Raw genomic sequence first — 12,436 nt, 5'->3', positions numbered from 1 at the left:
TCTAAGGCACCAATGTTGGCTCGCCAGTAGGTGATTATGTTTGAGATGATTGTCTTTGTGATAATTATCTGGTTGCCATTATTTCATATCCTTATTATGTTGGGATGCTATGAGATATGTGTTAGTAGTAGTAGGGGTGCAATAGTCCCCAGTTACCGGTTGAAAGATACCGAAGACGGTTACCGGTTGAAAGATACCGAAGGGGTGGACAGAACCTATGCATTCCTAGCAGTATTTTTATGATATGTTATTATGTGACCTGTATGGTTATGATATGCCATTATATGAGCAGTATGTTTATGATATGATATTATGTGACCAGTATGGTTATGATATGCCATTATGTGATTCAATATGTTTATGTTATGTTATCATGGAACCAATATGTTTATGACCTATTATTATGTTATATTGATAGGGGGTGAAATAGTCCACGGATACCGGTTGAACGATACCGAAGTGGAGGTTAGCTCCCGGTTACCAGTTGAAATATACTGAAGGGGAGGTTAGTTCCCGAGTACCGATTGAAAGATACTGAAGGGGAGTCCAGCTCCCAGTTATGCCAGATAGATACCTGTTAAAGATACTTAGGGATAGGCATTATGTGGTATTATGGGAAATCTCACTAAGTTTCGTGCTTACGGTTTTCAGTTTTGGTTTCAGGTACTTTATTTTCTAAGTAACGGAGCCGGCTCGATCGCAGCGCATCACACTATGATTTTCCGCACATGAGATCTTTGGGATTACACTTTGATATTGTTTATGATAACATGTTTTGGTTATTTCTACTATGGTTTTGACATGACATGATATTATGGACTCTTTCTTATACTTTTGGTTTTACAATAACTTAATGAAAACGGAATTTTTTTTGGCCTTGAATTTTGGGATGTTACATCATATGTGATTGTACATATAATCAATGTGATTATATGTATCCAATCACATACGATTTTTGTGGAGAAGATTCATTGTCATGTTCTCGATTCAATAATTGTTCTTTGTCAAATTTAATCATATGTGATTGAATACATGTAATCACATGTGATTATATGTATCTAATCACATATGATTTATTTGGACAATAATCACTTTTGCTTTTTTGATTCAATAATTTTTCTCTTGTATTTTTTCATATGTGAACGTATTTAATCATAAACAATTTTTGTCTGTAGATTATATGTGATTACATACATATATAATCACATATGATTATATACACGGGAACAATTATTGAACACAGAAACAAATATTTTCCATACAAATGATATGAGATTAAATACATATAATCACATATGATTAGATACACGATACCAACTATTGAATCAAAAATGAGTAATAAATATTATCCACATAAATCATATGTGATTATACATATAATCACATGTGGTTATATATATTTAATCACATATGATTTATATAAACAAGATTCATTAAAAACAAATATTTTCCAAATATATCACATATGATTGAATACATATAATCACATGTGATTAAATTATATGTGATTATATACATATAATCATATATGATTAGATACATATAATCACATGTGATTATATGTATTGAATCACATATACAAAAGTACATATAATCACACATGATTTATGTCATTATATGTATTCAATCACATACAATGTTAGTGGCTATAGGTAATGGGTGGTGGTGATAGGTGATGGTGGTGGGTTGTCGTGGCGAGTGGCAATGGTGGTGGTTTTGGTAGGTGATGGGTGGTGGTCGTGGTGACGAGCAGTAGTAATGGGTGGTGGTTGGTGGTAGTGTTGTGTGTTGGTAATGGTGGTGGGTACCTATAATCACATAAATCGTGTCCACATAAATCATATGTGATTAAATACATATAATCACATGTGATTAAATATATTAGAATAATTATTGAATCGACGGAAGAATAAATATTTTCTATACGAATCATATGTGATTAAATATGTATAATCACATGTGATTAAATACACAAGAGCAACTATTGAATCAACACGTGAAAACAAATATTGTCCATGTAAATAATATGTGATTAAATACATATAATCACATGTGATTATATACAAGAGAAAACCTAATGAATCAAAAACACAATAACAAATATTTGTAGGTGGGGGTGGTGGTGGTGGTTGGTGGTGGTGATGGTTTTGGTGGGTGGGTGCTGGGTGGTGGTAGTAGTGGGTGGTGGATAGTGATGGGTGGTGGGTGGTGGTTGGTGGTTGGTGGTGGTGGGTAGTGATAGGTGGTGGTGGCGGGTGGCGGTTGGTCGTGGTGATGGTGGTTATGGTGGGGGTGGCGGGTGGTGGTGAGTGGTGATGGGTGGTGGGTAGTAATAGGTGGTGGTGGTTGGGTGGTGATGGTGGTGGCGGTGGTGGTTGGTGGTTGTGATGGTGGTGGGTAGTAATAGGTGGTGGATGGTGGTGGTGGTTAGTGATGGGTGGTGGTGGTGGGTAGTGGTGGTGATGGGTGGTAAGTAGTGGTTGTGGGTGGTGGTGGGTAGTGGTGGTGATGGGTGGTGGAGGTGGGTGGTGGTGGTTGGGTGGGGATGGTGTAACGCTCTGTTTTGAATTGACTTCTAGTTTGAGGCTGTGGGCCGAAGGTTGGTCATCATAAGGAGCATGGCTCTAGAGAAGGTAAGATCTAGGCCCATTTGGGTACGGGTGATGTATTAGAAGTGATTCGGGTGTTCAGTTTGTGTTTTGGAGCTTAAGGGTATTTCGGTAAAGTGTCAGTTCAGACTTTTGTGGAAAATGGAGTTTTGTTCGAAAGGTCTAAAGGAATATATGAGTTGATAGATGCGTAGAGCTTCTCGTCAACTTTCCATGGATATAAGGATCGTCGGAACCAGGCTTGTATAGAAGAAGTTATGGCCTTCGGAAGTTTCGTGATTTTCAGGCTTAGCTGAGTATGCGGAGTGTACTAGTAAAGAGGGTAGTACGCTGGGTGTACCTTGGAGTACGTTGGGCGTACTGACCAGAATGGTCGCGAAGGTTCCCAGGAGTACACTGGGCGTACCATATGTATGCTGGGCATACTCCAGCCTGCTCAGAACCCTATTTTAGGGTCTTGGACCCTATTTAAGCTCCTTATCTCATAACCTAACCCTAATATCTTCAACCTCCATCCCTCTAAACCCTCGAAATCAACCCTTAGCCTCCATTTGAGTGATTCTTGAGCTTTTTGGTGATATAGTGTGTTTTGGTGCTTATTGTGGAAGAAGGAGTTCCTTGAGAAAGCATTGCCTGGCTTGAAGCTTGTGGATCCAATCCCTAATCATATTGATCTAACTCCAAAAAGTATAAAGTTTGGATCTTGGTGGCTTTCTCATGTGGATCTAGTTGGGTTATGACTTGTTATGTTGGACCTTGAAGAAGAAGGAACTTGGTGATTAAGCTATGGTTGGAATCAAGCTTCTAGATCCAGAACCTTCATCTACTTTACAAACTTTTGGAGGTATAAAGTCTCAACCTTGTCAACTCTTTCAGGTAGCTCTACCATTGTGAGTTTTAGTTCATTTTGGTCTCAAGGATGGAACTTTATGGTTAAAATCTGATTCGTAGGCTTTGAGTTGCCACTCTCAATGTTAAATGAGTCCCTAAGGCATAAAGTTGCCATCTTGGAGGTCTTAATGGGCTCATGCATGATTTAAGACCATTTCATTGGAAGTAGATTATCATTTTTAGAGTTTGAGATTATGTGGGCCATGCAAAGCCGTCAAGTAAGCAACTTTATGGTTTAAGGCATTGAAAAGGACTTGGATATATGTTTGTAGCTTCTGGAGTAGAGTATTAAGCACTTAATGGGAAAATTGCTTAATAGGGGATTACACTGAACGTATGTGCAGGTACGCCCAGCGTAAGCATCATTTGGCTTGTACGCTTAGCATACTTAGGAGTACGCATATCGTACTCATAAATTATGGGCTTATTGTGTTTTGGGCCTCATTTTGGGCCATGTAGTGGACTTTGGGCCTTTGGGCCTTAGTGGACCATCAGTAGTCGGATGTATTGGGCCAAGGATATGTTTGGGCTTAAGGTAAGGCCCATTAGAGGGATTGGGCCCAACTGAGCAAATTGGACCATTAGTGGGCCACTAGTGGGTAGGAAAAGTCCACTTAGTGTTGGGCATTTGTTTTGGGTTTGGGCCTTAGTTTGGATCATATTGGTCCAGGGGCGGAATGGTCGTATTACCCCATGCATGGATCAAGGATTATGGTATGGGACCCAACTGCTAATTGGGTATATTGTTTGATAAAGTGACAGCTCGGGAAGCTGGCAGGGCAGCAGCTAAGGAATTTATACAGGAAGCTTCTGTAGTGCGAGGTGAGTCTTCTCACCATACCAATGGGTCTAAGGCACCAAGGCCGGCCCATTTTATGTTATGTGTTATACTAGCTGTAGTAGAGATATGTGGTATGATAGTTAGCTTATGCTAAGTGTTATGCTAGTGATTATATGATATTTGTTATGCTAGTTGCCTTTGTAATACTTGCATGGAAGACCTCGGGGGGTTTCCGAGACACTTAGGTGTAAGACCTTGGAGGATTTCCTTGGCATCCTAGGTCAAAGACCTCGGGGGGTTCCCGAGGCACTTAGGTGTAAGACCTTGGAGGGTTTCCTTGGCATCCTAGGTCAAAGACCTCGGGGGTTCCCGAGGCATTGGGCTAAGACCATGTAGGGGTTCCCATGGCACTCGGAGTAAGAACCTAGAGGGTTTCCAGGGCTTCCTTATGTGTTGTTTTGCATCGCTTATGTGTTTTGTATAACTGTTTAGCTTACATGATATGGTGTACGTATTTGTGTGTGGGTATGCTATGGGGAACTCGCTAAGCTTCGTGCTTACAATTTTGTTTATGGTTTCAGGTATCTTTGTTTTGGAAATGAAGGGCTCACTTGATCGCAACGCACACATCTATGTTTTCCGCAGTGAAGGATTTTGGGATAAAATCCGATAAATATTTTTAATTAACAATGTTTTGGAATGATTGGAATAAATGATATCTATGTTTGGGTTATATTTAAAATCAAAACTTAACCTCGATTTTTGGGTCGTTACAGATGGTGGTGGCGGGTGGTGGTGGTGGTGGGTGGTGGGTAGTGGTGGGTGGTGGTGGTGGGTGGTGGTTGGTGGTGATGGTGGTGGCGGGTGGTGGATGGTGGATAGTGATGGGTGATGGTGGCGGGTGGTAGTGGGTGGTGGGTAGTGATGGGTGGTAGTTGGTGGTGGTAGGTAGTGATGGGTAGTAGTGGTGGTGGTGGTTGTGGTAGGTGGGTGGTGAGTAGTGATGGGTGGTGGGTAGTGGTTGGTGGTCGTGGGTGGTGGCGGGTGGTGGTGGTGGTGGGTGGTAGGTAGTGGTTGTTGGTGGTGGTGGCGGGCGGTGGTGATGGGTGGTGGAGGTGGGTGGTGGTGGTTAAGTGGTGATGGTGGTGGTGGTGGTGGGTGGGTAGTGATGGGTGGTGAGTGGTGATTGGTGGTGGTGGTTAGTGATGGGTGGTGGTGGCGTGTGGTGGCGGTGGGTGGTGGTGGCAAGTGGTGGTGATGGGTAGTAGGTAGTGGTTGTTGGTGGTGGTGGCGGGCGGTGGTGATGGGTGGTGGAGGTGGGTGGTGGTGGCTGGGTGGTGATGGTGGTGGCGGGTGGTGGTGGTGGTGGGTGGTGGGTAGTGATGGGTGGTGGGTGGTAGTTGGTGGTGGTGGTTAGTGATGGGTGGTGGTGGCACGTGGTGGTGGTGGTTGGTGTTGGTTAGGTGGTGAGTGGTGTTAGTTAGTGGGTTTTTAATTGTTTGTAATTATTTTTTGATTTATATGAATATTATTTTATAATTTTATTTATAAAAATTGTCTTTTTCAACTTATATATATATATATATATATATATATATATATATATATATATATATATATATATAGAGAGAGAGAGAGAGAGATATAGAGAGAGAGGTTCATATATATTGAACAAATATTATATGAATCTATGAACCAATGAGATCTTAAGAAACTTTTAAATAATTAATAGTAAATATAAAATTGAATATATAACTAGGATGATATGCAATTAATTAACTTCTTAATGAATTTTATTTAAATTAGGTATTTCAAAATTAACAGCTTATATTTATGCAATGTAATCGTTCTTTATTATTGCTACTGGCCAATTCCACAACCACCGTCGTCTCCATTGGCTGCCGACTACAACCACCATCATCTCCATATGTTGTCCGTCTTCGATCACAATCTTCGTTCATTATCGCTTAGATATAATTCGTTGCGCAACAAAAAGTTGTCTGAAGATGTTTTTTTCTAAAATAACAAACAACCCCTTAGTATTGTATTTTTTGTATTATGTTCAAGGGGTAGATATTTTTTGCAATAATTTCACTATGTTAAATAAATCATCAACGTCGATGTTTGAGATATAGCCATTTTGCATACTATTTTCAAGATTTTTTGCAAGTTGTCTTTAACTTACTGATATTTAATGATTTCGGTTTTTTATGTGAATAAGAAACCAAAAGTGTTTCATGTTGTTTTTATCATTTAAACATTCATTCTAATTAACCAATAGTTTGATGAAATATGTACAAAAATTATTTTATCCTTGAAAATATTTTTATTTTTCTTTGGATATAAATAATTTCATTAAATTATAGGTAAAATTTTGAATTTATCATTAAATTTTGATTTTTGGATTTTGTTTGTTTGTTTTTTTTTAACGTTTTCATGATTGCAACTAAATGTTACAATGTGCATATAAAAATTGATGAATAGTTTTATTTAATGATAACATATAAAAATGTATTTCACCATCACTAAATATTTCTCCTAAAATTTGGAGGGTCCTAAAATTGGTGGCCCGTGTGACCATACCTCCCGCACACCAAGCTCGCTAGCGCTCCCCAAACATCGTCCCTTGCCTTGCGCTAATTAAGGGGGCGCTAAGGAAGGGTTGCAATGGCTGTAACGAGAAATCTATGACTAAAAATATTTGTTGGATATTATCACTATAAAAATTTGCTAGAAAGATTTCTCTGAATCAATATGTTGGAAATTAGTCACAAAAGATGTTATCGATTGGTGGAAAAATATATAATAATGCGTCACTAACTATGTCTGAAAAAATCACCCCCACGCTTTTACCAACAATTTTTTTTGCGCGAATATCTTATCTTCGTTTTTTGGATACCAATATTAAAACTCGATCTTACTTGACTTTCATACCTGGTAAAGGAATCTTTTTTAGTATATAGGTTCCCATAATATAAATGATACAAAGAATGAAGATTGAACCAAATTACTAGAAAACATTAAAGCGAGTCAATGCTATAACGGCAGAACACTCCTTTTCCCCCCTTCTTTGTAATTAAATTGGAGTCACTTAGTTCAGATGTGACTCAAGAAAATACCAGCTTCTGGAGGGTGGTAGGGCGACAAATGTCGGGCAATAATTGGCCAGACCAGGCTGAGTCAGCAAGCAGTGAGCTGACTACACGTCCAGGGTTGAATAGATCCCACCAAACATAGGTTGAAGGGTTTTTGCAAACCATGTTCATGGACATGCAGCCACTCATCCCATTATCCATGCCTATCCCACAACATGCACTATTCACATTCTCAAATCCTGTAAATGCATATCACAATTATTTACCTCTATCAGAAAACATAAAAGATTTTACCGTTTTGTTGTAAATATTTAAAACGAAGTTTAACCAAGATTTGAGCAAAAAAAAATTTGATATTTAAAGATTCAAAATTTCAGAGGAGAAAAAGAGACATATATTTCAATCACATACCATACGCGTTTGGGTTTTTGATGATCTCCATCATCATGCGATAAACGTCACAAAAAATCAACTGTGCATCAGCTAATTCAACATTAAGGCTTATAATACGGTTTTCCAGAAAAGCATTATACTCCAATATAAGATTGTTGATCTCATCTGCACAAACCACCCTATCTCCACTGTGACCACCACCACTCACTGCATTATTCGTCCATTGAGAAAACCTAGGTGCACATCCTAAAGGCAGTATCCCCATAAATACAAACTTCCTCACACTTGAACCATACAGATACTGGATTGCGTTAGTCATTTGATCCACCAAAATACGTGACACCTGCGTTTCATTTGATCCTGGACTCTTGGCGGATTTGCTGCGGAAGATATCAATGTAGTCGTCTTTGCCAAAAGAGAGGTAGAATAGGGTGGAGGATTGGATGAAGTTAGTAGCAGTTTCTTGGCCAAGTTCCAGTTGTAGTAGCTGAAAAATCTCAAATGCTTGGCGAAGCTGCTGGTTGAGGGACTGGAGGACTGAGTTGGTTGGGTTGCTCATGATGGTGGCTCCGGTTGACCCTAGATTCACCCCACGGAGGAGCACCTCCGTCGATCCATTCTGGCTATAGAAAGGTATTGGATATGGCAATCCGATCTTCTTTGCTACATCAATAGAAATCAAGAGCATGGTGAATTGCGAATTCCATTTCAAGAAAATACATTAACTAATTAAAAAGAGAGCTGCATGCGATTACCAAGAAGATGAGGAAGAATGGCAGAAGGAGGACCATCACAAGGGTGTAAAGAGAGATTATTAAGGAGAAATGGGAAAAAGAGTGTGTTTTCTCCACAATCAACAGAAGAATCACCCAACACATACATTGCCTTAATCTGATTTACCGTTTTGTTGCTGCTCACCATTTTTATGAATATTGTATTGACAATATGAAGAATCACAAATATCGTTTTATCTTTCCTCATTTTTTTTCAGTTTCCAGATGTATATAAATATGTCACCTCTAGCTAGTTAGTGTCCTTATATATTGTTTCAAAATTGAAGTGAACTAAATAGTTTAGTTTTAGTTTTAAAATTAGTAAAAATAATTTGACATGACTGTTTACAACACAAATGGTTTTAGAATTTCACATTCATCCTTTATGTAGTAATAGAGTATAATTCAATTGATTTTATGATCATCACGTGTTTAGTTTTGCTGCAAACTAATTTAATGTATTTATTAAAATATAAGAACACTAAAATACTTATAAAGTACGTTTTATGACAATTTTCAATGATTAATTTGCAATGAAAATTATATAACAAGGTAGGGATTGCTTGCTTTTTATACAATACAATGGTTTATTTATAATAATGTCACATGTACGTTGATTAAGACACTTAGCTAGTAACTCACAAATTACATCGACAAATTATAATTTTACAACTTAGAATTAGAAATTGTTAAGAGCAAATGAAACTACTTTTTCAACTATAAACACACACTAATTAAAAGCTCATTTAACTTAATAAAAATATTTTAATAAAATTTATTTGAAGATAAGAGGACAGATAATACGTTATAGAAGCATGTAGATCAAAATTCAGAAACTTGTAGGTCATCAGATTTTCCCCGGTTTAGAAGCTTAAAAATATGTCGATGTGCATGTATAAAGCAATCTAATTAGGTTTATCACGTATTTAAGGTTGAACTCTACATAGCTTGCTTATGCAACAATGAAATATATTACATATTACAAAATCAAGGGTAAATTACATGAATCGTCCCGGTGGTTTCTTTAATTTGCACACCTAGTCCATAACTCTTTTGTTTTAATTTGAAGTTTTTTCCTATTTTAGTCCTAGTAGACCCAAAATGACTGTTATACCCTTATTAATATATTTTTCAGTATTTTATCACTAATTTTATTTTTTTAATAATATACATTTTTTTTTGTCTCATTCCAATTTCAAAGATGATCACTTTACGTTCTTTGAAAATCAAAAGATATGCTACCCTCTCTCTCTTCTCGCATATCACTGGTGATACCACAATCACTTCTAAAAACCAACATCATCACATCCACCATAGTGTATATAACATCATGTGACCCTCCGCCCCTCCCCCCCCCCCCCCCCCCCCCACCCCACCATTCTCCTCTTTTTACGACACAGTTTCTCGTATTCTATCTCTAGCACCACAACAATGCACCCTTCTTCTTGTTCCTTTCGTTTCTACCCATCAATCTCCCATTATGGTTAAATATTATACCAAAAGAGCAACAACAAACATTTCTCTGACCCTTTCTTCACTTCCCCGTCGACCATCCGTGAAGCAACTTGAAGCAACATAATCGAAACCCTCAAATCCCTCATTGTATTTGAAAGATGGTCGAAATCCCTATTTGTATCTGGATTATAAGAAACACACAATCGAAACCCCTTAACTCCAGCTGCATGAGAGAAATGCCAATGATGGGAGAAAAAATTGAAACAAACTTGTGTTTTAAAGAAGCCGGTGGTAGTTTGGAGCCTCAAATAATAATTTGGCACTCATCTCGCAAAACTCTAGGGTTTTGATTGAACGAATAATGGTATCGACTGTAACGCCCCAAAAAATGGAGTAAGTTTTTCTATTTTTAATCATAATAAGGCAATGATATCATCATTCAAAAGGTAACCAAAGCTTAAGTTTCAATTCTTAAAATTGAATATCATAGTAAATAACATAAAGGCCATGCATCAATGCGGAAAATCTCCAGTGGATACGATACAATCAGGTCTTGTTCTTCCTTTTGCTACCAGAAGTACCTAAAACATTTAAACTTGAAACAGTAAGGACAAATCTTAGTAATTTCCCCAAAATACCACATAACATTGAATAATGGGCCTAGCCCAACAATTATGTTTCATTCATACCCAACCCACTAAACATATAAATGGGCCTAGCCCAACAAGCTTATAAACAAACATGCAAGAGTCACAAAGATAACTAGCCTAACATGACACCTAGTGTCCTGCAGTATAGTGAGAAGACTCACCTGAATTAAAAGCTAAAACGAAAATCATCACGATCGCACAGAATCAGCTATACATGCTACCTAAACCAAACAGAGGTCCAATCTCAATCCACTACTCAACTCCTAAGTTTGACTAAAAGTCAAATTAGTCAACAAGTCAACAGTCAAGGTCAATAGTCAACCATCACTGACCACCGTGTTGCGACCAGAACCGTTGTCTGTGATGTGGTCACTAAAGGACAAAATAGTCGCGACTAGGACTCGCGGCCCACACTACGGTCCACTATCCACTGCATCATGATGAATCGCTATAACAACTTAATCCATTAAAAATTTAATCATTAACATCTAGAGCTCTAAGGCTCACATCCGAATCGAATAAGACTTCATATGGATAAAGTTTCCAACTTTATCCACTTCCTTTACTCCATAAACCAAAATCTCAAACCCTAGTTCTATTTGGGAATAAAAATGCCAAGATCTTATGCATGTCTTCAAAGAAACCAATGCATGCCCCATTTTCTACCAAAACAAGTCCAAAAATGACCATCAACCACACCCAAGGTTCTAGAGTTGCCCAAAACTTCATGAACATTCCTATAAAGGACTAAAAGGGACCTTAAAGCATGAAATATAAGTCAAAAGCAAGAAAGGTGGAACCTTTATACCTTCGAAAGCCCCAAAGGATACAAGAGATGCAAGATACGGAGTTCATACCACTCTCCAAGCAACAAGATCCTTTCCTCCTTTTAAGAGCACCCAAGACCTTAAAATACCAAGAATAAGCACGTACCCATACACTAAGTTATGGTTTCACTTTTGGAGGGTGGATGTTGAGGATGGAATGAAACCATGGTAATCAAAGTACTTAAATAAGGCACAACACCCGAGATATAAGGGTTTAAGACCATCTGTCACTATGCCATAGACAGTACCTGACCACGTCGATACTTTAATTGATGTGCCTCGCCGCGATGGGTCTCCACCACCATGCCGCGGTCAATCATAATTCCAAAAACCACAAAGTTGAATAAATAAAATGCTAAAATATTAATACCTTAAACTAAATGTTAAGATTTTCCCCACTTGAATCAAATTTCATCCTTGAAATCTGTTGCACAAAATAACCTAGGATAATGTTTTACATCTCGTCCTCTAGCTCCCAAGTTCATTCTAAGCCCTTACGATGTTGTCATTGCACCTTCACTATATCGATCACCTTGTTGTATAAGGTCTTAATCTTTCTTGTTGGGGATTTATTGTATCAAGTACACTATCCAAGGGTAGCATCATAATCAAATGATTTATCTAAGTGAACATGCATCGTAGAGTCTAGGTTTTACTACTTTAAGAAACATACTTTAAAATCATACTATGAGAATAAACCACTAACCTTAACTTTTCATATCTTTATCCAAGGACATGTAGAAATCGTCCATATCAACTCTCCAGGAGCTTCTGGAATATTCCAATTAATCTCTTAGATTAATTAATATTCAAGCCCTTTAATTAATTAAAAACAATTTAATTAATTACCTAAATAATTTCTAATAAATTTATTAATTCCTTAATAAACTAACAACTTATTTTCTCCATTTTCTTAATGCTATTTATGTCATGAGGACAAGCCAAAAAGACCCTATTATTAA

General features: G+C 37.8%; 1 protein-coding gene across 1 annotated transcript; it reads right to left on the bottom strand.

Moving 5' to 3' along the window:
• Nucleotides 1-1,646: 1,646 nt before the first annotated feature.
• LOC111881160 (GDSL esterase/lipase At1g71250) lies at nt 1,647-8,750 on the bottom strand. The gene is made up of 4 exons (XM_023877557.2): nt 8,525-8,750; nt 7,788-8,432; nt 7,401-7,615; nt 1,647-1,808 (listed from the first exon to the last, which is right to left on the bottom strand). The coding sequence occupies exons 1-4, from the start codon at nt 8,748-8,750 to the stop codon at nt 1,647-1,649; spliced, it is 1,248 nt and encodes a 415-aa protein (XP_023733325.2).
• Between the last annotated feature and the right edge of the window lie 3,686 nt (nt 8,751-12,436).

Source organism: Lactuca sativa, chromosome 9 (genome assembly GCF_002870075.4).
Source record: "Lactuca sativa cultivar Salinas chromosome 9, Lsat_Salinas_v11, whole genome shotgun sequence".
NCBI lineage: Eukaryota > Viridiplantae > Streptophyta > Magnoliopsida > Asterales > Asteraceae > Lactuca > Lactuca sativa.
This window is presented reverse-complemented; position numbering and strand designations above follow the sequence as displayed.

Coding starts and splice junctions, on each gene's coding strand:
- LOC111881160 (XM_023877557.2), bottom strand. CDS start 8,750: ATGAGGAAAGATAAAACGATATTTGTGATTCTTCATATTGTCAATACA. Junction 8,433..8,524: donor CATTCTTCCTCATCTTCTTG/GTAATCGCATGC, acceptor CTATTGATGTAG/CAAAGAAGATCGGATTGCCA. Junction 1,809..7,400: donor CTACCACCCTCCAGAAGCTG/GTATTTTCTTGA, acceptor ATGTGATTATAG/GTACCCACCACCATTACCAA.